At 47.5% G+C, this 26,274-nt stretch overlaps 2 protein-coding genes across 2 annotated transcripts; both read right to left on the reverse strand.

Moving 5' to 3' along the window:
• Nucleotides 1-16,720: 16,720 nt before the first annotated feature.
• LOC123106178 (60 kDa jasmonate-induced protein) lies at nucleotides 16,721-17,678 on the reverse strand. The gene has a single exon (XM_044528403.1). It carries the CDS (start codon nucleotides 17,631-17,633, stop codon nucleotides 16,914-16,916), a length of 720 nt encoding a protein of 239 aa, XP_044384338.1. The 5' UTR covers nucleotides 17,634-17,678; the 3' UTR covers nucleotides 16,721-16,913.
• A 6,669-nt stretch (nucleotides 17,679-24,347) lies between these two features.
• LOC123106177 (probable nicotianamine synthase 2) lies at nucleotides 24,348-25,663 on the reverse strand. The gene has a single exon (XM_044528402.1). The coding sequence runs from the start codon at nucleotides 25,578-25,580 to the stop codon at nucleotides 24,579-24,581; it is 1,002 nt and encodes a 333-aa protein (XP_044384337.1). The 5' UTR covers nucleotides 25,581-25,663; the 3' UTR covers nucleotides 24,348-24,578.
• Nucleotides 25,664-26,274: the final 611 nt, after the last annotated feature.

A 26,274-nucleotide genomic window follows, 5' to 3' on the forward strand; every position in this document is an offset into this window, starting at 1 on the left:
TTTACTCCACCGCTGGGCGGCTGAATAAATGCCGCATCTCTCCTACACTGCCTCCCCCTCCCGTCCCGCGCCGCATCTGAGCCGGCCCCACCCCTCCCACTGCACATGGAAGTGTTTTTTTTTGGGAGCGACTACGTGTAAGTCGACTGATTCTTATTTTTGGGTCAGTCGACAAACAACACTTGTGTATAGTAGCCGGTTCATTCCAGCCTGATTCGCTATGCATGCACACATTTCACACGCGTGCATGATATGCATGCATGTATCTATGCATGCATGTACGCATAATGCATTCTGCATGCATATGCATGGACACATGATACAATTGTCCTCCTTTTCATCCAAACTATTTTGTGGTACGTAATAATTGTATGCTTGGAATTTCGCAAAAAAAATGTATCCTTGGATGCTCCTTTGTATGCCTGCTCTTGTCGTTGAGCCGAGGAGTCAAGCAAGTTGCACTCCTACACCATCAACCGTACACCTCACCACCACCACCCCCTCAGAAACAAAATAAATAATGATAAAACTTGCACACGATATGTAAGGAAATTTTGTTTTTTTTACAATATGCAAGAATAAATATATGTTAGTGGAACTTTTGCAAAAAAGATGTTTTCTCAGAAGAAATGAATTAGTGGAGGTAATAATGCCCTTAAAGAAGAAACAAAAACATAGAAGCAAAAAAATCATAATAATGAAGTATTCTCAGCTAAAATGAATCATTGACCTTTAATACTACCCTTGAAGAAGAAAGAAAATAAATAAATAAACTGAACATTGGCAGTACCCTTTCAGAAGAAAGGCAGTATAAAACAAGCAATGGCAAACTTGGCACGCAATTTACACAGAAATTGCGCTTTGTTATAATATACAAAAATAAAGTTATTACCTTAAAGAAACAAAATAAAATAAAATAGAAATTAAAATGAAAACAAAATAATGATTTTTTGTAGGGAAGAATAAAACCCTTTAAGAAGAAAGAACAAAATGAATTTCCTAGGAAAGATTGAAACCCTTTAAGAAGAAATAAAATAAAAAAACAAAATAATGAAGTTTCCAACGGAAGAATGAAACACTTTAAGCAGAAAGAAAATAAAAAACGAAAACAAAATAGTGAAGTTTTCTATGGAAGAATGAAATCCTTTAAGAAAACAAATTACAAAAACTGAAACTAAAACAGAATAATGAAGTTTTCTATGTAAGAATGAAACCCTTTAAGAAGAAAGAAAATATAAAAACCTAACTTGCACACAAGTATGCCCTAAAATTGCAGTTTTCTAATATGGCAAAAGTAAGTGTATACAATGCAATTTTTGCTTCTACTATAATTTACACACACGGTGTATCATACTTGCGTGTATACTTACTTACAAACACAAAAATAAAAATAATTTTTTTCTAAGAAGAAATGAAGTATAGTGGCATTGGTACCACCCTTTAAAAAGAAAGGAACTAACAAAATGATAGAATTTGCACATAATTTAAACATAAATTCTAATTTTTTAGTTATGTAAGAATAAACACATTATAGTGAGTTTTACATAGAAATGAAATTTTTAGACAAGGAATGAATAAGTGGCATTGGTATCGTCCTTAAAAACAGGAAATGAATTAAGAACTAAACATAATAAAAGAAATAAATTTTCTAAGAGAGAATAAATTAGTGACATTGGTATTACTCTTAAGAAGAAAGAGATTAAAGAAAAAACTTGCACACAACTTTGCACTGAAATTGCATTTTTTATAATATGCAGCGAATACACACATTATAATGCAACTTTAGCAGTCTAGTATAATTTACACACATATTGTATAGTACTTTCATGCATAGATACACATAACAATAGAAAAATGTATTTAATTAGCAAAAAATAGCACAAAACAATTAGCATTGGTATTACCCTTAAAGAATATATGAAATGAAAAAAAAAACAAAATTTTCCACACAATTAGCACAAAAAATACACTTTTATGATATGTAGAATAAATATATAAGAGTGAAGTCTTCATACTCTAATGTATTTGTACATGTAGTACTTGCATCTATACATTTTCACGCACTCAACATCTGAAAACACACGTAAAAAAACTCAACTGAAAAATAAAAAATTAAAGCATACACGCGCAGAAAACAAAAGCAAACACATGAAAAAAAGCATGCGCCCACCAAAATCCAGCCCAAGAAGGAAATCGACTGACCCAAATAGGAATCGAATCCAAACAGCTCAATACCACCAGCAAAACATGGCAGAAAAAAGAAAAGCTAGACAAATCTTAAAGCACAATCCAAGGGCCAGAAAATCGGTTGACCACAAAACAAAAATTCATCTGACTGAAATCTAGCTAAAGTTGTTTTTTTTCTTTTTGAAACCTGTACGTGGAAGTGTTGACAATGATGAATTTCAGTTCACAAATAGTATTAGTGGATTCGGTGTCACACTCGTTCAGGAACGGAAGTACCTTTGTTCGATTGTCAAGTTGAGAGACGACATATGTGAGACCCTTAGGCAGAGTAGAGGGCTTAGGCCTTGGGATATCTCCAACGAGTCGACGTAAACGGTCACCGATTTGATCCCTTTTTGTCTTGGATCGAGCCTTTGTGCGGGTCAGGCCCCGTCCGTGTTTTGCTGATCAGTGCGCCCAATCGGCCGACGGACTTCGTCCGCGCGGCCCATATGCGGCCATATTTGAACACAAGTTTTGCATACAAATATGAACATTGCCCAAAGTCTAAATCACATAGTTTTCAAGCAAATATAAATCTCATAGGTTGCAAACCACGTGAAAAAAGACCACTAACGCCCGCAAGAGCGGCCATCGGGTGCGGTGTGCAACTGGGGGAGGTGTGTGGGTGCAAGCGGCAGCCTGGGTAGCGTTCAACCGTCAGCGATGATGGCGGGGTGGCCGGGTGTCTCGGTTGTGGATGGGAAAGGGGGAGAATGGCCGATGTACCCCGGCGGGCGGGCTACGGGGAAGACAAAGACGGACGTCACACGCGGCCGTGCCGTGTCCGCGCCGGTGCAAAGCCGTTCCAAATTTGGACCGAAAATGGGTCACGGGTGAACAAAAAGTGGACACTCGTCCATTGGCGTCAGCATGTTGGGCCGATATTTCTGTCTGTTTCGACCCAAAGGGATGTGCGAGGACAAAATGTGCCGATGCATTGGATTTGCCCTTACACACGTCACACACCAAATCTAAATCTTCCCACGCATTCCCATACTTCTTTTCTTGTGTTGTTAGGGCATCTCCAAAGCTGACCTGCAAATGTCTCCGGTATTTGTCTATTTTTATATCCCGACAAGATCCGCATATATGATGCGGGAGGGAGGCATCCAATGGGAGGAGAAAAACTAGATGGGGGCCATGCATGTGGTGAGATATTTGTAGTTTATTGTCCGCATGGCATGAGAGAGGGGGAGGGGGACCATGCATGTGCGCTTAGGTGGAGAGAGAGAGAAGAGAGGGACCATGCTTGTAATTACTCAAGTACTTGTCTGGACTCCGGCATAGCTCCCCATGTTTGTCTCTTGGATAACGATCGGTACGTCCAGATTGCTAAGAGGACATATACAGGTTCTCGTTACATGGCAAAAGTGGTTCAGAGACAGTAGTTCGAACATATAGCGAAGATTTGAGGGTCCGCTTTGGACATGCCTTACAAGACAATGCAATTCAAAGAAAATTGAGTTGGAAAATCAAAGAACAAAGAACAAGTACGAAGGAAAGAAAATGGTTCGCATAGAGGGAGCTTGAGGGAACTCCGAAGTGGGCAGGCCCAAGAGGGAGTGCCAATTGAGTAAGCTCAACAATTTGATGCACAAGGAGAACCAAAATAGGGGAGCACTTATGCCTCGCTTTTAGCGAGACCATAGAAGGTCTCGCTAAAGGACCGCCCACCCAACAGCAAATAATGGGCCTGTCCAAATTTTAGGTTAGTTTCATTTTTCCATGTTTCTTCATTCTTTTTTACTTTAATTTATATATTTCATATATATTAAAAATGTATCTATTCCTAAAACTAATTTACTTCAAAAAATAAAATTTGAAAATTGTTAATGCAGTGTAAATATTCTGATAGCATAACTTATAAAAAAATGTCCCCGGTGTTTAATAAAAATGTATGATTTGTACAAAAAAAAGTAGACATCAAAAAAATATAAGTTGTTTTGAGGGGTGTAAAAAACAATATTTGGAAAATGTTAAGCAAGGATATGAAACATGTTAAGCTTGTATAAAATATATTTTTGATATATACCAGAGATGTACAATGTGTAAGAATACAATAGAAATCCAAATATATATTTTAAAAATGTTAATCATGTATTTAGAAACTGTTAAACATGTATTAGAAAAATGTTCTTGACTTAAGCTATGTATTTTAAATTATGCTATGTATGAGGCAAACGTAGTAGGAATGGACTGTTACTTATGTGATGTATGATGCTAATGAGAAAGCGTTGTCGAATAATGCAATTAAGTTGTTTAAATGAGTGTTTGAAACGTGTTTGTTTATTAAAAAAACTGTAGTTGATTCTTTTAGGGTGTTAAGTTAGGGCATCCTCTAGCTGAGCAAAAGTTTAATCACCCCAAATATTTGACTTTTTGAGATAGGGAGAAGGTTTGAGAGGAATTATGTTTACTAGATTGGTATCGCGCCTTGGCGCGAGGGTGCCGTCCCCAACGTTTTGGTCCATCGGATATGATAATGGGTTTGGAATACTACTGATTTTGGAGTGTTGAAAGCTTTCATAAATGGGAAAGTATTTACATAAAATGCATTCAGATACATATAAAAATTGGTTTCTTTGTCATACATAGACATGATGACACAATCATAATATACACATGAGTTAAATAATAAGTCTTGGCAGGTACAAAAGATTCAGAAGGACCTTATATTATAGTGCTTGCCAATGTTAGGGATTAACGCTGGTCACATCCATGCCAAGGTGGGCTTCAGGTCAGAGAGTGATGCAACTGGCAACGTCCTCTACTTCTGCTCCAGGGCAACCCTCCTTGCGTGTCCACTTGCTTGATGGTATCCTTTGACTGCAGATCATCCAAATCTCCTGTTAGATTCAAAGCCTTGTTAGATTCAAGTATTATTTTTTTTACATTGGGCAGTTGCATATGATTTTATATGACCCGTGTATCAAAAAGATATTACATGCTAGGACAAAAAACGCCAATGCTATTCTTGAAGCACCTATTAAATGTTTCAACAAAAACTGCGACATGAAGATTAGTTGATGTCCTCAAAGAGGTCATAGAAGAATCTTAGTGACAAACAAAGGAGAAAGAAGATGAACAATTCAATAAATTTTAGATGTAAAAAAGAATGCATGCTGGCATTGTTGTAGTGCAGTGACACTTTTTTAGAACAGATAGTCATCTGCAGTTACACACATAAGTGTTTAGCAACAATCATAATTTGCACTGGAATACATAATACAAACAAGTAGTGTATGAATATTCAGCTAAAAGAACCAGTCATGGGATAAACAGGCACCAGTGTCACTACCAGTCCAAAGATTGCATCAGCCTCAATGAAATTGCTCACACTCTTCGGCCTTGCAGACAACACTGCAAGAAGAGGCTTTGTAACTCAACCACATCATCTATACAAAGGGCAAAAGGAAAAGGAAAGCAAATTGTGTGTACACATACACTGGAAGACAGTGCGGACCAGTTCCTAATGCTTCTCTTGGTCCTACAGCCATCGGTTAATCCGTGAGCAGGAGAACAGAGAAAAACAAAGTGCATAGCTTAGTCTCTAAGGCATTTCATCAAGCACGAAAAGATCTAAAGATGAAGCAGTTCTGGATTTGGGTTGGGAAAATCGCCGAGCAATTATGACCAGGCTACAGCAATAAGTCCTTGCCAACGTGTAAATTATCCAGTCTAGTAAATGGAATACTTTCGTAAATAACCTGCCCTGTTTTTTTAGTAATCCGCTATTAATCCAGGACAAAGTGAAATGGCAAGGTCTTCAGAAACAACCAGCCGACAGTCTCAAATTGGAGGCCTGAATTAAAGAAGGATCTTCAACTACTTCAACACAAGATCAAAGACAAGCATTCCACCTTGTTCAAGCAATGGCTGCCAGATAATTTTGAAATGATTCTCATGTTGCCAAAAACTGAAATTGGATAAGGGCTCTGCCCCATTAGGCTAGATATTTTTTCTTTTGCTTCTATTTTCTCCTTTCCCTTTGTATCATACTGTTTTTTTAATGAAAATATACCATAGAACTATTGTCCTGTGGTTTGCGGTTAAAAAAAGTAAATTTACCTATTCACACTGAGAGGAAATAACAGAAAACTCGTAGACATGACAAAAAAAATAGATCCCCAGTCCTATTCATATGGTTCATATGTACCAATGCATGGTTTTTGTATATAAATAGAAAATTTGAAGGCACATGTTCCAACTTTCTTTATTTACTGGGACACGATAGAGATCACATGCCTATAGTTTGTCGTGCAAGATTCTGCAAATTAATAGCTACAGCGACATTTCACTACAACAATCAGTGGATCATGTATTTGACTAAAGTAGTTCCATTACTCTAATGTATCTCAAGAATTAATTGGACGTCTATACAACAAATACTACTCATGAGCGTAACTTTCACTCTAATTCTTCACCAACTTATCGAAGATTATTCTAAAACCGAAGCGACAAATCTTGTTATTGTACATATAAGATAGTTTAAGTCCAAATACTACATCAGGCGGTGGCCTCTTTGGCATGTCATTGTCTAATAAAAGCGACATTTCCATCAGTTCTACTAACTCGTCACCAACTTCCTGAAGATTATTCCAGAACCCCAAAGTGAAGAGTTTTTTCATTACTGGAAATATGAGATAACTGAAGGGAATACATATATAGACTATCCTATGCGTCAAAGTGTTTGATATGTCGTCATGTAATGCCAGATGGCGCAAGCCATTTATTTTAACTGGATTATTTGCATATCAAGAAATTTTTTGCACAGCTATAGGTTTTATATAGCATTTAGTAGCACCAGGCAGAACATACCTTAAGTGCAGCAATGGCCGCTCAAGAGCAGAATCACAGTGGCTAACCTTCACATCACCTACAAGAGAACCATTAAAATATGGGTCCAGAAATCTGTTAGAAAACGGCTAACACCGACTCGGCCCGCACCGTGCCGCACGCTCACCACGCGGTGATCGTGGCCTCACCCCGCGCCCCGCGTAGCTAGCACACGTCTCTCCGGAAGACTAGCTCCTTTCTGTTGTAACCAACCCAGCACCTGCGCGTGCTCTCCTGTGTATATAAGGCTATGCCTTCCTTCGTAATATCACACACAGATTCTTATCCTTCTTCTTGGTATCAGAGCCATCTTTCCTCCCTGTACCCCATGGCCGGTTCCCATGCCTCTGACGAGGGTTCAGATGCCGGCGAGCAGACCGACGCCGGTGTCAATTCCGGCAGCCCACCCCTCCCCAGCGCTACTGCTCCGCTGCCCACTACTTCCGCTCCACCCCCCGTCCAGAGCGCCCCTCCGGCCACAGCTCCGCTGCACCTCACCATCGCACCGCTCGGTGCGGTGACCTCCGACGCCGCGTCGTCCTCCACGGCGCCGCCACCTTCGATCCATGCTGTCAACGTCGGCGCCCACATCGACTTCAAGCTGGACGCCGTCTGCGGCAACTACTCCAAGTGGAGGCGCATCATGTCCTTCATCCTCCGCAAGTCGGGCGTGGAGAGCCACGTCCTCGTCAACCTCGACCCGCGCACTCAGACTGCACAGTGGCGCCACGACGATCTCCAGATCCTCCTCATGATCTACGGTACGATCACGGATGAACTTTACGATGTCATTTCTGCCCAAGACTCCACTGCCTATCATGCCTGGTTTCTCCTCGACGCCTTCTTCCGCGATAACCTCGCGGGACGGGCCATCCACGTCGGCGCCGAGTTTCGCGCCACCGTTCAAGGTGATATGAAGATTGCCGAGTACTGCAGGCGCCTCAAGGCGCTCGCGGACTCCCTCGACGATCTTGATGAGCACGTCACCGACAAGACCCTCACTCTCCAGCTCATCCGCGGCCTCGCTCCTCTGTTCGGTGTCATGGCGTCCCTGCTTCCGATGCAGGTGCCCTTCCCCACCTTCGTCCAGGCCCGCTCCAGGTTGATGCTGGAGGAAATCAGCCTGGATGCGCGCGCCCGGGCGGAGGGAGCTACCGCCCTCATCGCCACCCACGGCGGCGGCTCCAGCGGCGGTGGAGGCGGCTCCGCTTCCACGGGCGGCACAATCCAGCGGCAGCCCGATCGCCCCTCTGACCGCGGCGGGCGCGGGCGCGGCCGTGGCCGCGGCGGGCGCGGTCGAGGCTCCGGTGGCCGTGGGGGGCCTCCAGCGCCTCCGTCTCCATCCCAGCAACCCTGGATGGGCTATTTCGCCCTGTGGGGCCCCTTTCCCACCGGCCGGCCGCGCACAGTGGGTTCCATTGAACGCCGCCGGCGTGCTCGGTCCATGGCCCGGGATTCCACACCACGCCTACCCCATGATCTACAATGTCAACTCCCCACCGACATACGGCGCCGCACCACCAACCTACGGCGCCCCGCCCGTCTACACGCCTCCGCCTACTTCATGGGACACCGGCCACATGCTCAACGCCGCCATGTCCAACATGTCCATCCAGGCTCCGGGGGGCGCGGCGAATGGTACCTGGACACCGGCGCATCTAGCCACATCACCAACAATGCGGGTAACTTGGACACGTCTCGTTTTTCTGCAAAGTATCCCTCTATCTTAGTTGGTGACGGCTCCTACATGCCTGTCCTTACCACGGGCACCGCCTCTCTACCACCTCGCCCTTTCTCCCTTAATCATGTTCTCTTCGCCCCTTCTGTTGTCAAAAACTTGCTCTCTGTACGACAATTTACTATTGACAATTCTGTCTCAGTTGAATTTGACCCACATGGCTTTCTTGTGAAGGATCTGGCGAGCAGGACCCCTCTCATGAGGTCAAATAGTTCCACTGGGCTTTATCCTTTCTTCGGCGAATCACCCACGGCTCTCTCCATCGACATCGGCAACTTGTGGCACAGGCGTTTAGAGCACCCTAGTCGTGCTTCTTTAGCCAAATTATCTCATTTTATTTCTTCATGTAATAAACCCCTACCCCCCTTTGCCACTTGTGAGGCGTGCCAATTCGGCCGACAGCCCAGGCTACCCTTCCCCTCCTCTAGTTCCTTTACTACTTCTCCTTTTCAACTTATACATTGCGATTTGTGGACATCACCTGTCTCTAGCTGTTCTGGCTATGCTTACTATTTAATAATAATGGATAATTTCAGTCATTACTCCTGGACTTTCCCTTTGCGTCACAAATCTGAAGCTGCCGATATTCTTATACGCTTTTATGCCTACGCTCTCACCCAGTTTCATCTCTGTCTATAGTGCATCCAGTGTGATAACGGAGGAGAATTCCTCAACACCCGCCTCCGCTCTTTTCTCTCTGCCAACGGCATCACCTTGCGCCTCTCTTGCCCTCACACTTCACCACAAAACGGCAAGGCCGAGCGCGCCATACGCAGCACCAACGATATCATGCGCACTCTCCTCCTCTAAGCACACATGTCGCCCGAGTTTTGGGTGGAGAGCCTCAACACCGCCACGCACCTTTTAAACCTTCGTCCTTCTCGCGACATCGCCCACAACACGCCCTACTTCATGCTCCACGGTGTCGCCCCCACCTACGACCACCTCCGCACATTCGGCTGTCTATGCTACCCTAACCTCTACGCCACCTCCCCCCACAAACTAGCAGCCTGATCGCGCCGCTGCGTCCTCCTCGGTCTCCCTCGTGAACACAAGGGCTACCGTTGCCTTGACCTGGGCACTCGCCGGGTCATCACGTCCAGACACGTAGTCTTCGACGAAAACCAGTTTCCCTACACCCCGGCCACACCCTCTTCACGTGCCACGGAAAATCCCATGCAAATCCTACCTACCTCGTACTATCCAGGCGCACCTACCTCGGGATCGCCGCCTAACCACGCGCCTCCCGCGGCTGCTCCCCAACCCACCCACCAGCCCGACCCCACCTCGGCTCTCGCACCCGCGGATAACGCGCCCACCACTCCACCATCCGCTCGGTCCCACCCTGGCCCCACTCTCTCCACCAATCCCAGCTCAACCGAATCCACCTGGTCGGCCACTTCCCGAAGCAACCCGGAGCCATCCCCTCCCACCTCGCCACCTGGCCGACCCCTCCCACCGCGCGTCGTGCCCATTACCCCATGCCGCAATAATCACGCCATGCACACCCGGGGCAAAGCTGGTTTCCTTCAGCCGAAAAACCTCTTCTCCCCCGCTGCTCTCGCCGCCGTTCCTGCCTCGCCTACCATCTCACCCATCCCCGCCACCTACAAACAGGCCCTCAAAGACCCCAACTGGCGCCGCACCATGCAAGATGAGTTCGATGCTTTGCTGCAAAACAATACGTGGTCTCTTGTTTCTCGTCCTGCAGGTGTCAACACGGTGACGGGCAAGTGGATTTTTCGCCACAAACTCCACCCCGACGGCAGCCTGGCACGCTACAAGGCCAGATGGGTTCTCCGTGGTTTCACACAGCAGCACGGCGTGGATTTTGGCGAGACATTCAGCCCGGTGGTGAAGCTGGCGACCGTTCGCGTGGTGCTCAGCCTCGCCGTCTCGTCGGGGTGGCCAGTTCATCAACTGGACGTGAAGAACGCGTTTCTTCATGGCCACCTCGACACGATCGTCTACAGTCAACAACCATCCGGCTTCGTCGACTCGCACCACCCCACGCACGTCTGTCAGCTCCACCGCTCCCTCTACGGCCTGCGTCAGGCGCCACGGGCGTGGTTCCAGCGCTTCACAGCCTACCTGCTCTCGCTCGGCTTTGTCGCGTCCAAGTGCGACACCTCGCTGTTCATCTTGCGCCGCCGCACATCCACTGCTTATCTACTGCTGTACGTCGATGACATACTCCTCACCGCCAGCACCACCGCCCTGCTTCGCTCCAGCATCGCCGCGCTCCACCGCGAGTTTGCCATGTTCGACCTCGGCGAGCTCTACCACTTCCTCGGTGTCAATGTGCACCGCACCACGGACGGGCTGTTTCTCTCGCAGCACCAGTACGCGCTCGAGATCCTTGAACGCGCCGCCATGAGCAACTGCCGCCCCATCGCCACGCTCGCTGACACCAAGCGCAAGCTCTCCGCCCAGGCCGGACCGCCCGTCTCCGATCCATCCCTCTACCACAGCCTCGCCGGTGCCCTGCAATACCTCACTCTCACTCGTCCCGACATCGCCTACGCCGTCCAGCAATTATGCCTCTTCATGCACGACCCGCGCGAGAGCCACTTCACCTACCTCAAGCGCGTCCTGCGCTATGTGCGTGGCACTGCTCATCTCGGCCTCCGGCTCCGGCGATCGCACGACACCAACCTGGTCGCCTACTCCGACGCGGACTAGGCAGGCTGCCCCGACACGCGCCGGTCCACGTCGGGCTTCTGCGTCTTCCTCGGTGACAACCTCGTCTCGTGGTCATCCAAACGCCAGCACACCGTCTCGCGCTCTAGCGCCGAGGCGGAGTACCGCGCTGTCGCCCACGCCGTCGCCGACACCTGCTGGCTCCGTCAACTTCTTCACGAGCTTCATCGCCCACCGGACAGCGCGACGATCGTCTACTGCGACAACATCAGCGCTACGTACCTCTCCTCCAACCCGGTACAGCACCAGCGCATGAAGCATGTGGAGATTGATCTCCACTTTGATCGCGAGCGCGTCTCCTTCGGTGACGTACGTGTCCTTCACGTGCCTTCGACGTCCCAGTTCGCCGACGTCTTCACCAAGGGCCTCCCGACGGCCATTTTCTGCGAGTTCAGGTCCAGCCTCCACATCGTCGAGGACCCTGTTGCGGCTGCGGGGGGCTGTTGGAAAACGGCTAACACCGACTCGGCCCGCACCGTGCCGCACGCTCACCACGCGGTGATCGTGGCCTCACGCCGCGCCCCGCGTAGCTAGCACACGTCTCTCCGGGAGACTAGCTCCTTTCTGTTGTAACCAACCCAGCACCTGCGCGTGCTCTCCTGTGTATATAAGGCTATGTCTTCCTTCGTAATATCACACACAGATTCTTATCCTTCTTCTAAATCAACATGGGTTTACGGCCTAAAGAAAGAAAAATATGCGTGCAACTTTGCACAACATATTGAATGAAAGATACGGTAACAACAACCTACAAATACGACTATGTATGGATTAACAACACTAACCACTGGCGATGGAATTATCAAGATAGCCATAGAGGACGCCCCCCATGATCTAGGAGCGGGCTTGAGCGAGGCAGAGTATGAAATTGGTTCGGTTTAGAAATAATGAATTAGTGGCATTGCTATTGCCCATTAAGAAAATAAATAAGATCTAAAACAAACAGTAAAATAAGTTGCGCACAATATACACAAATATTGCGCTTTTTCAAAATGTTTAAGAATAAACCTATGATCACTACCGGAATATGCCCAAATCGCGACGGCCTAAACTATGCCGACGGCACCCGGCATAGGTCAAGCCGTCGGCGTAGAAAAGTTGTCGGCATACGTCAACATGTGCTGACGGGTGCCGTCGGCATAGCTCGGCCATCGGCAATACTAGCTCTATGCCTACGGTCACCTTCGGCATATACGTGGACCCGGCTACCCAGTGGGCGACGGGCGTTTGACAATGTCATATCTACGCCGATGGCTCTAACGGGGCCGTCGGCATAGGAAGTGACCCACGTCATTGATCCAGGGGACGGGACACGTCATCTATCTGAGCCCCTCATCAGTCTTTAGGGTGGCATAGATATGCCGACGGCCTTGCCGTCGGCATAGGCCTGGCCCACGGCCTCTACCACGTCATCGATCTGAGGCCCTCATTAAGCCGGGGGCGTAGCTATGCCGACGGCATTGCCGTCGTCATCAATTTGTGTTATTTTTTTATATTTTATTTATTTTTCTCCTTTTTCTAAACAAATTTGATTAACTTAAATGTGCCTTATCTAAACAAAAAACATACCTAAATTATATATTGGTTGACCCCCCTCACAGACGTCACCGCCGACATCTCACGTTGGGGGGAAACGGCCACGTCGGGCCTACATGGAGGAAATCTTGCAGTGGGTTGGGCCCGGACCGTGTTCGTGGGTGTAGCTACGGGCTGGACTATGACAACCCGGTGAAAAGGTCCATTGGTCAAACACCGTCCGGTGAAAGTCAAAGGCCTAGATCCGCTGGTCGACTGTGTCGGGGTTAGACGGGACGGGGTACTTGGGGGTAGTTATGTTGCCAAGTCTTGTTGTGGGCCCTCTTATGCGTGTGAAAGCGTGGTGGCAGGTGCAAGTACCCGAAACGCGGCTCCGGCGTGTGACCCCCCTCACAAATTAAACGTCGCTGCCGCCATCTCACGGAGGGAGGAAACGGCCATGTCGGGCCGACACAGAGGGTATCTTGCGGTGGGTTGGGCCCGGATCATGTTTGGGGGTGTAGCTATGGGCTGGGCTATGACAACCCGATGAAAAGGTCCATCGGTCAAACCCCATCCGGCGAAAGTCGAAGGCCTAGATCCGTCGGTCGATTGTGGCAGGGTTAGACGGGACGGGGTACTTGGGGGGTAGCTATACCGCCAGGTCTTGCGGTGGGCCCTCTTACGCATGTGGAAGCGTGGTGGCAGGTGCAAGCACCCATCACGTGGCTCGTGGGTGTGACCCCCCTCACGGACGTCGCTGCCGTCGTGTCATAAAGGGGGGAAACGACCACGTTGGGCCGATACAAAGGGAATCTTGCGGTGGGTTGGGCCCGGACCGTGTTCGGGGGTGTAGCTATGGGCTAGGCTATGACAACCCGGTGAAAAGGTCCATCGGTCAAACCCCGTCCGACGAAAGTCAAAGGCCTAGATCCGTCGGACGACTGTGTGAGGGTTAGACGGGACGGGGTACTTGGGGGGCAGCTATGCCGCCAGGTCTTGCGGTGGGCCCTCTTACGCGTGTGGAAGTACTACCACCATGACTTGGAGGTGGGAATCATGTGCGTCTGGTAGAACCGTAGGGAATCTAGTGGTGGGTTGGGTCCAGGCAGTGTTCGGGGGTGTTCCTATGGGCCGATCTAACGCAACCAGGTGGAAGCTTCCATTGGTCAAAGCCCATCCGGCAATAGTCAAAGGGCTAGATCTCCTTGTCAATGGGGCTTTGGTGTGTAGCTACGTGACCAAAACATTGAACAGGTCCTCATGCATGTGTGAAAGTCATGTGGCATGCGTAGACACATGTCTTGGTGCTCCAGGGTGTGGCCCCCTTCCACGGATGGCACTGCCACCATGACTTGGAGGGGGAATCGTGCGTGTCAGGTAGAACCGGAGGGAATGTAGTGGTGGGTTGGGTCCAGACCGTGTTCGGGGGTGTTCCTATAGGCCGACCTAATGTAACCAGGTGGAAGCGTCCACTGGTCAAAGCCCATCTGGCGATAGTGAAAGGGCTAGACCTCCTGGTCAACGGGTCTTCGGGGTGTAGCTATGCGACCAAAACATCGCACGGGTCCGGACGATAGGGTGGTGGTGGGCATGGGGCCTAAGGCTCATGGTCGGTAGACGGTTCTGGATGCCGTGGTCACTCCTTCTATCCCCTACACACAGCTCCGAGCTACCGACCCGAGCTCGAGCCAGCTCACGAGCACGACCATGACCAGTGCGCAGTCACACTCCCTCCTAGCCAAACGGCACTCTGTAAGTATTTTCCCTCTTATCTTCATTGCTCACTTTGTTTTTTCGAATTGAGATGTTTAATGACTTCCATCATGTCATATTGTAGGCCTACATGGACTACACACGCCAGGAGACCATGGCGTGGAGCGCGACAGTTGCAGCCGTCCAGGAGCGCGTTAGTTTAGCTCCTTTCATTTCACTTCCATATTTGCAATTTCATTTCTTCTGACATTCATGTTTGCTTTGTCAATTAACATGCAACACATTTTTGAGAGCATGGCGGCAGGCATGGTTCCTGTAATGGAACCACCACCACCACCTGCCGGACCACAACCAGTGCTGCTTACCTTTGAGGAATTTCTGGCACAGCACCTGGGGACTACGGTGGTTAGTATATCCCCAAACTATCCAACCACCGCTTACCGTTTATTCAACACAATCATATATCCCCCGAACATGTCTTTTCAAACATCCAGGGAACCGGTGGATCATCTGTTGGTGGTGGTGCCGGTCTTCGCATCACTCCCGAGTCATGGAGCTCGGTCACTTCGATCCACCGAGGCGATGACGGTCTTGGCGGTAGCGCTGCCGTTAGCAGTGACGACCTAGGCTTTGGCGGACTTGGCGGTGGTGGTGGACGTCTTGGCGCTTAAGCCTGTGGGTGGCGGTGGTGGTGATGTTATACTTGTGTGCTTTAGATGACTTGTGGTCTTTTATGCACCTTTAGATGACTTGTGTGCTTCCTTAGATGCTTATGTTGTTTCTGATTTTGCTTATGTTTGTCGGTGGTGTTGGTTGTGAGGATGTGATGGTTTGGTGGTGTTGGTTGTGAACATATACTTATGTTGTTGTGATGGTGGTGGTGGTGGTTGTGAGGATCATACCTATATGTGATGTGTATGTCTATTTCATCATATATATCTGTTGTGTACTTGAATTGAATTAAATTCAAACAGAGAACAGAAAAAAAACAGATAAGGTAGTGTCGAGCTACCAGTGGGCGATACGTGTCACCTATGCCGACGGCCTTGCGTCGGCAATGTTTTACATATACGTCGACGGGTAGGCCGGCAACATAGGCGAACATGGCGCCCATTGGGCGCGTCCTGGCATGTAGATATGCCGACGGCTAGGTCCTCCGCACCGATTTGAATCTACGCCGACGGTTGGGCCATCGGCACATGTGTAGATTCATATATATGTCGACGGCCTACCCGTCAACATACTTGTGCCACGTGGCTCCTTCTAGTTGGGTCGTACTTGACGATGGCGTCGTCAGCCGCCGTCAGACATGGAACTTTGCTGACGGCAAATCTATGCCGATGGCCGTACGGAAGCCCTGGGTATAGGTATCTATGCCGACGGCCTCCCGGGGTATGTCGACAAAAATGTTGCCGACGACCCTATGCCGATGATGTCTGTTGGCATAGGCATAGGGTAGTGTCGAGCTACCAGTGGGCGACACGTGTCACCTATGCCGACGGCAAGGCCATCGGCATAGTTTTACATATACACCGACCGTAGGCCATCGGCTTAGGCGACAGGTAGATATGCCGACGTCTAGGCCGTAGGCATCGATTTGAATCTACGCCGACGGCTGGGCCATCGGCACATGTGGACACCTGGCAGCCTCTGGGTGCCCATGCCGACGGCTGGGCCATCGGCACATGTGGACACGTGGCAGCCTCTGGGTGCCGTCGGCATAGGCCTATCCCGACAGGAAACTAGCCTATGCCGACGGCCTAATAGTACGTCATTCTGGTAATGTAGTCAATTTTTTGCAAAAGTAAGTTTCTTACGAAGGAATAAATTAGTGGCATTGATAATACCCTCTTGATGTGATTTTTCGTTGTATTCCTATCTCTATCAGAGTTTCAGCATGTCGCCCATAAATAGCGTCTACTTAAGCAGCATGATTAGTACGTAGGCGAGGCTGCTCAAGTAAATTGGACTGCAGAAGTTTTAGCATTTCTGAATAGATTTGAAAATATAAATTACTTGAGACATTGGGCTGAAAGCCTCAAACAACATACTTGTGTAAGCAAGCTGAAACCATGCATATTATCCCACCAGCTAATTAAGACGAACGTGAAGCAAACATCGACTCCAGAAGCTGCGATAGACGAGTTGCATGCATATGAGCACGAAGGTTCACTCTAGGTTAGATCGGGGAAGCGTGAGCCTCAATCACTTGCTCAAAGTCGACGCTCCGGAGCACCCCGACGACGGCGAGCGCCTCCTCCTTGCTGCGGATGTTGGCTTCCGTCTCCAGTATCTTGGTGAAGGGCCCGTCCCACTTGCCCATAAGGTTGGAGCGGAGGATCTCATAGGACATGGTGTCCCAGTGCTCGATGTAGGGCAGGTGCTCGGGGGCGACGCGGGCACCGGTGTCCCATCCGTCGTTGAGGGTCTCTTTGATGGGCCTCACCCGCTGGGCCTCGCACATCACAACCTTCATCGCCGCCAGCGCCCGCTTGACCGGCTGCACGTCGGCCCCGGGGCGGTAGGCGGCGAGCACGCGGATGGCCTCCAGCATGGCCTCCCGCCCCAGCGGCACGCCCGGCAGGTTCGCAAGGCCGCCGATGAGGTCGCTGTAGCTGCTGCCGAATGGGAGCGTCGTGGACGTGGGGAAGAGATGCTCAAGGCCAGGAAAGGCGTGCCAATGGCCGCTGCCATCGGTGAAGCCGGCGAAGGAGAGGTCGTGTCTCTGCACGGCGACGGTGGTCTTGTCATCCGGGCCGCGGCCGATTAGCCGGACCCGGACGACGACGACGTTGCCCGCATCAACGGCTCCTGCGTGTCCATGCTCGCTGTTGCTGGTGGCGAGGACAAGTACGAGGAGGAACAGGATGACGAGTCGGTTGACGGTGGATCCGTCCATCTCTTCTCTTCAAGACTAGAACAGTGAACGATGAAGGATGAAGAATCAAGTACGCAGTAGCTAGTATATAGGGTGGCAAGCCAAGGGACACCAGCACACTGATCGCGTTGCCCAACGGTGCTGGCTAGTGCAATGCATGGAACCAGCGTGATTGTCAAGAGAAGAGTGTGAAATGACTCATGGGCGTCTTTTTTGACAGGCCGTGCTTGGCGCCCATGCATATGTGATGCCCGTTCAGCGTCCAACATCTACCTTCCACCTTTTTCTTCACAAAGATGTGATGTGTGAGTGAGTACCATGTGATTGCCTTTTTTACTTTCGTTCAGGAGAGCTTTTATATTACGGCCTGTCTAGAACTCAGTCAAGTCTCAGTCTAATGACGTCAGCGTAGTTGTGGTGCTAGATGCTGCGAATGGCGATGAAAAATGTTGCAACAGTACTGCAAGCAACGACAACCTATACTACAACCGTTCCGAGTAAAGTTGCTACAACCGTCAATGGAGGATGTTGTGACCGGTCAGATGACATGCTACAATCGACGAGGGACAACATGCTACAATCAGCATGACAGATGTTGCAAACTGACAGAAAAAAAGTTGCAAGCAATGGGACAAAATGCTGCAAGGTTGAATAGGACTTCGTTAAATTTCAGTCGACTGAGTTTTAGCAAGCCCATTTATATTATAACTAGCATGTTGTGAACTACTATTTGAGTTAATTTGGCACTATTAGCATTGGCACGCAATGTAAACTATAAAAAGCAAATGTGTACAAAAAGTAATTCTTGAAAAAAATTATTGTATGGAATTTTTCCTGTAAGGTGTCTTAGGTTGGTTGTAAAAGCCTTGTTATTTAAGATGAAAGTCCAGTGGAATTGGTATCTACGGCCTCATGTAAAAGCTTTTTTACCATTTTTTTCCTTTCCTCCGCACCCCTCCCTTCTCTATCTCCTTGTCTACAAATATTTAAGGTTTCTTTATTGAAATCAGACCTATACATCGGTGGTTCGTATCAAAACTTCAGTCAACTCGTTATTTGTCATATTGTATGTTATTCTTTTAATTAGTGCGGTGCCATGTCTCTAGAAGCTTCAACGCATGACCATCTTACCCTAACAATGTAATACACAATCAATTGCACAACATAGTTGGTTGGTGGCAAAAAAAAATCCGGTTTTTAGCATGCATGAATGCAAAGATGTACAAACAACAATTCCAATTATTATGTTGGTGAACTCTGGGTCATTAGAGGAACAATGTATGACGGTGCACAAAGTTTCGTTGGTTTGTGCTCTTAAAATTTCCAACCGGGCGTCTCCATTTCCATTGATTACAAATCAACACAGGGGAAGGGAAAGAGAGAGCGAGTTGGGGCACTATCAGAAAACCCGCTAGTGGTGTTCGACATTAAAACACCCGTTACAGGGCAAGAACTTGATAAGACCCATAAATTCCCATACAACAAACAAAATACTAACTAGAGTTCAAAGATAAAAGGTTAAAAACCAAACCCTCTGGGCCGATATCTACAAATTTCCCAAAGGATCACCAAACGACTCTAGGACCAAGGTGAACATAACCAGACTGTGCAAAAATAAGTTTATGATGTCACAACGGTCGGTTCAACTGTCAGAGGAGCGTCTTCCACCCTAAACGTGTCTGGTACCTGGCCCGCACATATATGCCAGCTTTTCTCTTTCTATGTCATTTACACATTTTTGCAGGAACTATCTATGTCATTTATACGTTTGTGTCTGCGTATATGTTGTAAGTTGCACTTGTCTTGATCCAACATGAAGTCCTACATGATTTTTATGCGGCGGTGTTTAAGGCCCTCCGCCCATTCTCGCATTTCTTGTGTGTGACCCCTCTACTCTGCCTAATGATCTCCCTATGTCTCCCATACGAGTATGACAACAAATACATGGTACTTTTGTGAACTAAAATTCATCAATCATGGACCGTCTAAACTTCAGGCAACTGAAATTCTTAGTAGGGTCACTCAGTTTTTTTTCTAGCGTTGTCGTTTCATGCTATATGAAATGCGGCGAAGGCAAGACCAGTGTTGTACATACTTAGAACAAGCGTAAGTTGTGCACCTTTAATAATACTTATGGTTTAATGATTAATTATAGAATGAATTCTATTTGAAGTCCCAAACACACAATTATATAGTGTCACACCATTACAATATTAAACAGCTGGCGCTAACACAAATATAGGAGAAAATCTGAAGACCAGAAAATCGAGGAAAGAAGAAAAAAACAAGAAGAGGCATTACCACAGGCAAGAAAATAGGTGATTTTTTACGTGAGTTACTTTTTCCTTGCGAGTAAACAAATACATACAAACCATTAACTAGAAAATATAATAAGAAAGATTTATTTAAGATATAAATTCATCTAAGGAACAAATGATCAGGAAGTGGTGTAGATTGAAATAATAGCATAAAAAGGAAATTATAAAATATATTTAAAAAAGAATGAATTGATGGCCCTTATATACCCTAAAAGAAGGAAGAAAACAAAAAATGTAAAACAAAAATGACAAAAGGAATTGACGCAAAATGCATTGAATTTGCACTAATTAACAATATAGAAGAACAATCATATAATATTAAGTTGCATATATATTCATCCATGTTAGAAATTGGTCATCTATTGACATATTGAAACTGAATTGCCGCTCATATCAATAATATCATCCCCATCATTTCTCTCCCTCTCTCACCTGTGTACAGACAATACGCAATGCACACTCATGCATTGCACACACGCCACATAACAGAGAGTTCCTACAGGACGCACGCTGGCGTCAAACATTGAGCCTTCTGGTTTTTTGGACGATTTTTATTTCGACTATTATATACATATGATTTTTCTTAATATGAACATTTTTGAATTTCCCAATCATTTCTTAATACTGTGCTATTTTTGTAATATACACTAAACAATTTTTAAACAAACATTGAACTTTTTTATATATGTTGAATATTTTTAAATATACAATAAAAAACTACAATGCACGGTGAACATTTTTGTAAAAAGACGATGAACACACTGAAAAAGAATTAATATATGTTGAACATTTTTCTAAACTATGGGGGATTTTTTGTAATATACAGCAAAAAGTTTCTTAATATACGATGAACATTTTCTTAATACACAAGGATGATTTCATATGCTACAAAAAAGAGAAAAAAATAGAAAACATATACATAGAAAAAACAGAAAAGCAAAACAATCGAAAAAAACAGAAACGAAAAACCTAATACAGAAAACCAAAAAGGAATTAGAGGGGCAAAGAAACGAAAAAGAAAGAAAGTGCTAACGTAAATCACTGTTCAAAAAATCTTCCTATTCAGCGATTTATCGCTACTCTTGGGGTGACCGATAAGATTATGCCTTATTTTCACGGTTTGTCATTTGGGCTGATTTATCACTCTAACAAGTGATTTAGCAAGAATCTACTGATAAATGGAGCCTATTCCTAGCACTATTGTTGCAACAACTATGTTTATTTGTGTTTTGTGGACCTTGTTATGCAATATGTATTGTTGTCCTATTTCGTTTGATATTATATGAGGATTCAGAGCTAGGAATCAAGGCAACACTTTGCTCACCTAGTTACCAGATCAAAAGCACAAAAAATGAAGAAAAAAACTAGGTGAGCGAAGCAAGGGGGGTAGGGGAGCGAACTCTGCTATGAGCACGCCAACTTACTTTCCGGCGTTGAAGGCACCTAAGAGCTCCCCGCATTACATGCTCTGGTTGACTAATCAGTTACTAGCAGGCAGAAGGCGCGGCGGCGCGATGCCTGTCGTGAAGTAGGTGTGCATGGTTGCGTTGTTTTTCATGGGAAAAAAGATGACAGTGGATAAGCGAGATGGCAGTTGGTAATGTGCAAGCCAATTGAACATAGATAAATACTGAAAGATACCAGAAAACAGTTCACCTATCGTTACAAACACTTAGCTATATATCATAAATGTTCAATTCAAAGGTGTTCCTAACAAAATACTCACAATATGTAAATTGTGTGGTACAACCAAAATTTGTACAAAATGGAGCTTCCTTCGAACCAAAGGAAAATATCCCTAGTACACATTTTAAGGATAGTACCCCATCACGCAAAAGATAAAAATTTGTATTAGTGAACAAAGCAAGATGTGCCCATGGTAATCTCAACCAAATAAAATGACGGGCAAAGTCATGTTGCAAACAATCTGAATAGCTGATGCGCATATGAACTTTCTCTCCATATATCTGATACGGTATAACCAGTAAAGGATATGTTCTAAAAATATTATTTGAGTTTAATAGACACAAAAAAACAAAATGATTCGAGTGGATGGCTGAAGGGTCGTCACCTGAAACCAGGATATTAGTTGTGACTCCTCACTTCAGTTCAGTTGAATGTTCCTCCTTATATCTGCTTCAAATAAATCGCAAAAATAAGATGAGAAGACACAAGTTAGGTTCGAGTAAGTTCTTGTCGCTACCACATGAAGTATCATAGTTAATTACTAATATCCACTTAGTCTGAATCAACAGAAAAAATTTATATTACATAAAAAAACTAAATAAAAATTGTCCCTAAATCACCTTCTTGGAAAATACTTCGGTCAGGAGAACAGCCTGGCAGCATGACGTCCAAAGAATACCTTCCAGTTCATAATGAAGATGTTTCACGTGGTCGGGTAAACGGGCATGGTAGAAGGTAGTGGCAGCTAGGCGAAGTAAGGGCCCAAGCGAAGCGGATGCCAATAGTGGAACCATGAAAGGTGGAGAAGAGTAGCGTGAAGCTAGAGCACAACATGGATGCGAGCTTGTCCACCGCCGGCTCCTGGTCAGAAATAGGTGCGCCGCCTTGGACCGTGGGAAGAGAACCACCAGCAAGCAGTGGCGTAGCTAGGGGGTGGCCAGGGTGGTCCATGGACCACCCTGGAATTCCCCCATAGCTTATGTATAGTGTAGTAAAAAACATTTCGTTTAAAATAAAACAAAACTTGTGTAAATATTTCTATTACCGGACCACCCTGACAAATCGGGCTGGCTACGCCACTGCCAGCAAGGCGAGGAGCACATCCAACCAGCCCGCATCATCGTTGAGCTCAACGTCCTTCTGTCATGCGGTGCGGAGGTCAACCTACCAGACAACGCGTGTGCTCTTGGCCTTTCTCGTTATCGTGGGGCAACACGTCAGGTGGAGCGTCGATGACCTCGATGGTGTGGGCTGGTGGACGGGGGTCACTTGCGAGGGCACATGAATCGCTATGTTCGGTTTGCTTGACAGCGCATGGCCCACCTCTACGGCCAACACCACGCTGGAGATCAAGATAGCTAGTGTAAGGGAAGGAGGTGCTTACGAGGGCCGCACCGGAGACAAAGGTGGCCAACCCCGTCGGAGCCAAGGACGGGAGGTAGAAGAGGAGATGCGGTACGGTGGGGATGAAGTGGACAGGAGAGGTGCGACAGGGCTGGGAATAATTTTGATGAAAATCGGAACGGGGTAGGGGAGAGGAAGGTGTGGCGAGAAGTGAAGGAAGAAAAAGGAGGTGAGATAAGCGGTCCCCGTCGGAGCCAAGGACGGAAGGTAGAGGCGGAGAGGCGGCACGGTGGGGATGAAGTGGATAGGAAAGGTGCGACAGGGCTGGGAATTATTTTGATGAAAACCGGAACGGGTTAGGGGAGAGGAAGGGGTGGTAAGAAGGGAAAGAAAAAAAAATGAGGTGAGATAAGCGGTGAGCGTGGGACCCGGGGTGAGATATTTCTCAAAGTGAAACTGACTACCGTAGTTGTAAGACATCTCCACGTAATTTCTCAACGGAGGCAGTAAAAAAAGTTGCAAAGGAGAAAATCCAAAACTTACGTGCTTATACATGTCAATTAGAGATGAAGCATGGGCTACAATGTGAAACGCACATGGTGTGGGCTAGCTTAGCCACTTTAATTCTTGTATATATAAGCCATACATGGATTGTGTGGTCTTCTACGGTCCAGTATTAACCAAACCAGCCTCTTTACACGTGGTGGGCTGCTTTAATTATTTCTTTTTGAGAAAATTTCCAATCTATTCATTTTTAATCATAGCAGTACAACGAACATAAAAAATAATAAAAGTTACACTCAAATCCGTAGACCACCTAACGACGACTAGAAGCACCGAAACAAGCTGAAGGCGCGCCACCGTCACCATCCCTCCCTTGCTGGAGCCGGGCAAAACTTATTGTAGTAAAGAGTTGGAAAGTCGTCGTGCTAAGGTCTCATAGGACCAGCGGATCAGAACAGCAACCACTGCCGATAAAGAGTAACGTAGATCGGAAAGATACACTCTGAGGACAAACGAATGTAAACGAACGACAAGCAGATCCACTGAAGACACATCTTCACAGCCCACCGACAATGCTAGGCGCACCACCAGGACTGGGGCTAAGCGGGGAGAACCTTATTTCATCGCCGCCGCCGTCTCGTCTTCCTGACCAGAACACAAACCCTAACAAAACTCGAAGAAACATCTAAAAAACGGAGCCCTCCCACCGGCAAGGGCCAACGGAGATGAGGTGGACCGGCGGCAGTTCCAACGGGAGGTAGAGAAACCCTAATCTCTTTGTTTGGGGAGAAGGTGTGGGCTCCTTTAATTGAAGCCTTTGTAACTGGGTTGTTCCATGACATAGAAAAAAAATCAACTGAACCTAAATAAAAATTTAGGCAACTGAACATATAGCAAAAGTATCATTCCCAGCACTTGCACATACAAGGTGTATACAAGACATTCGCGTGTAAACACCACACATAGTTTATTGGGTAGAAACATCACATGGCTTAATTCAAATGCATCAGTAGTAGTAGGAGAATTACCACGAGCGTGCGATTGCAAGCGATCAAGCAGCGAGGTAGGAAAATTACCACATGCACGTTCATTATTGTCCGCTGGCGAGGATCGGTCAAAAGGCCACTTCGGCGTTGGCAAACTCCTCTCTCTTCTGTGTCATATCCGCCACCATCTCACCGAACCTGCACGGCGGGCTGACCACCGGCACCGTGGAGCGAGCAGACTGTCCACCCACAGCAGGCCCGCTGCGAAGTCCACTAACATGCACGTCCTTGGACTTCTGTGCGATGATGACGGAGTTCACCACGTCGTCGTCTGGATGGCACACGGCCAACACCTTGAACCCACCTAGGGTGATGTCCTGGGGGTCGACGATCGGGTACAGGAACCCGCGTGCCCTGTGTGCGCTGCGCACGACGAGGGCCGCCCCGTCTGCCATGTGTGTGCCGAGGTGTGCTATCACCTTGGCCTTGTCCTCAGCCGCCATGCCAACAAGTGCGGCCAGGAAGACCACGTCGTACTTGGCGAGCTCGCCAGCGAGGTCCGCTACGTCGGCCGTGTGGAACGACATGCGGGCGCCCATGTCCTTGTCGGCGCGGAACAGCTTGCTGGCGCGGTCATTGGCCGCGCCGCACAGGTCGTAGTTGTCGAACATGGTGTCGGGCAGGTGGCGCGCGGCGAGGACGAAGGAGCTGAACGGCAGCGGGCCGGAGCCGATGAAGGCGACGCGGGCAGGGGCGATGCCACCAGGCACGTAGCGGGCCAGGAGCTCGTACTCCAGCTTGCTGAGGTTGATGTAGTTGCTGTAGTAGGGGAACATGCCGAGGTGGTCCAGAGGGTTGTCGAAGGCGGCGAGCATGTCGGAGTAGTGCGCCTCCAGCTTCCCCTCGGCCTCGGAGCAGAGGCGGATGAGGCCCTCCCGCATCTCCTGCGCCTCCGGGCCGAGCTTGGTCACGTCCACGGGGCTCGGGGGAACGCACGCCGTGACCAGCTCGGTGAAGAGCAGGTCGACGGCCGGGGAAGGGCTGAGCGACGGCAGCTTGGCGATGGCGGCGTGGAGCCCGGTGATCTTCTCCACCAGGGCATCCACCTCCTTGTTGTTCTGGGCAGCCATTTCACTGGTGTTGTTGGTACCTCAGTGCAGGCAGACGAGTGGAGTGGAGAGTGGATGATGGAGCTTCTTGCTTGATGTTAATGGAGCGGGCAGCACGGGGTGTATATAGCTGACGGGTGGAGCTAGAAAAGGTATGCGTGCATGCATGCACGGTTCATGCGTCCGGCCCCTGCCCAGGTGAGAGGCTCGTTTCATGCACGCCTCTGTTGTGACTTGTTCGGTGCTTCACGTCCTGCTGTTGAAGTGGACAGCGTTTTCTATGTCTGTATGTAGATACGATCGCTTTCAATAAAGAGTGTACCCAACATAGCTTTAGCCTGATTACGACTTCAGATATTTCCTATCTAAAAGCTCCTATGTATACACGCAAGAAAATGTCAAAGTTTTTTTCTTGCGTGGGAAGAAATTGTCACAGTTAGAGACTAATTTTACTTTCTTTTTTAGGATGACTTACTTTTTTTCCGTACAAAGAACTTAAATTTCCTTCGAGCCAATGTTGGGGATATCGCTTATCGGGAACTTATCGGTCGGCCTACGATAAGGGGTAAATCGGCCAGTTTATCGGCATATCGGCCGATTTATCGCCATATCGACTGATTTATCGGCTGGTTTATCTTATCGGTCAGACCACGGTAAGCGATAAATCGGCCGATTTATCGGAATATCGGAAGATATCTTGAACGGTGCTTCGAGC

Source organism: Triticum aestivum, chromosome 5A, assembly GCF_018294505.1.
Source record: "Triticum aestivum cultivar Chinese Spring chromosome 5A, IWGSC CS RefSeq v2.1, whole genome shotgun sequence".
In the NCBI taxonomy this organism is placed as follows: domain Eukaryota; kingdom Viridiplantae; phylum Streptophyta; class Magnoliopsida; order Poales; family Poaceae; genus Triticum; species Triticum aestivum.

Excerpts from the sequence above, each read along its gene's own strand:
- LOC123106178 (XM_044528403.1), bottom strand. The coding sequence starts at position 17,633 with ATGGACGGATCCACCGTCAACCGACTCGTCATCCTGTTCCTCCTCGTA.
- LOC123106177 (XM_044528402.1), bottom strand. The coding sequence starts at position 25,580 with ATGGCTGCCCAGAACAACAAGGAGGTGGATGCCCTGGTGGAGAAGATC.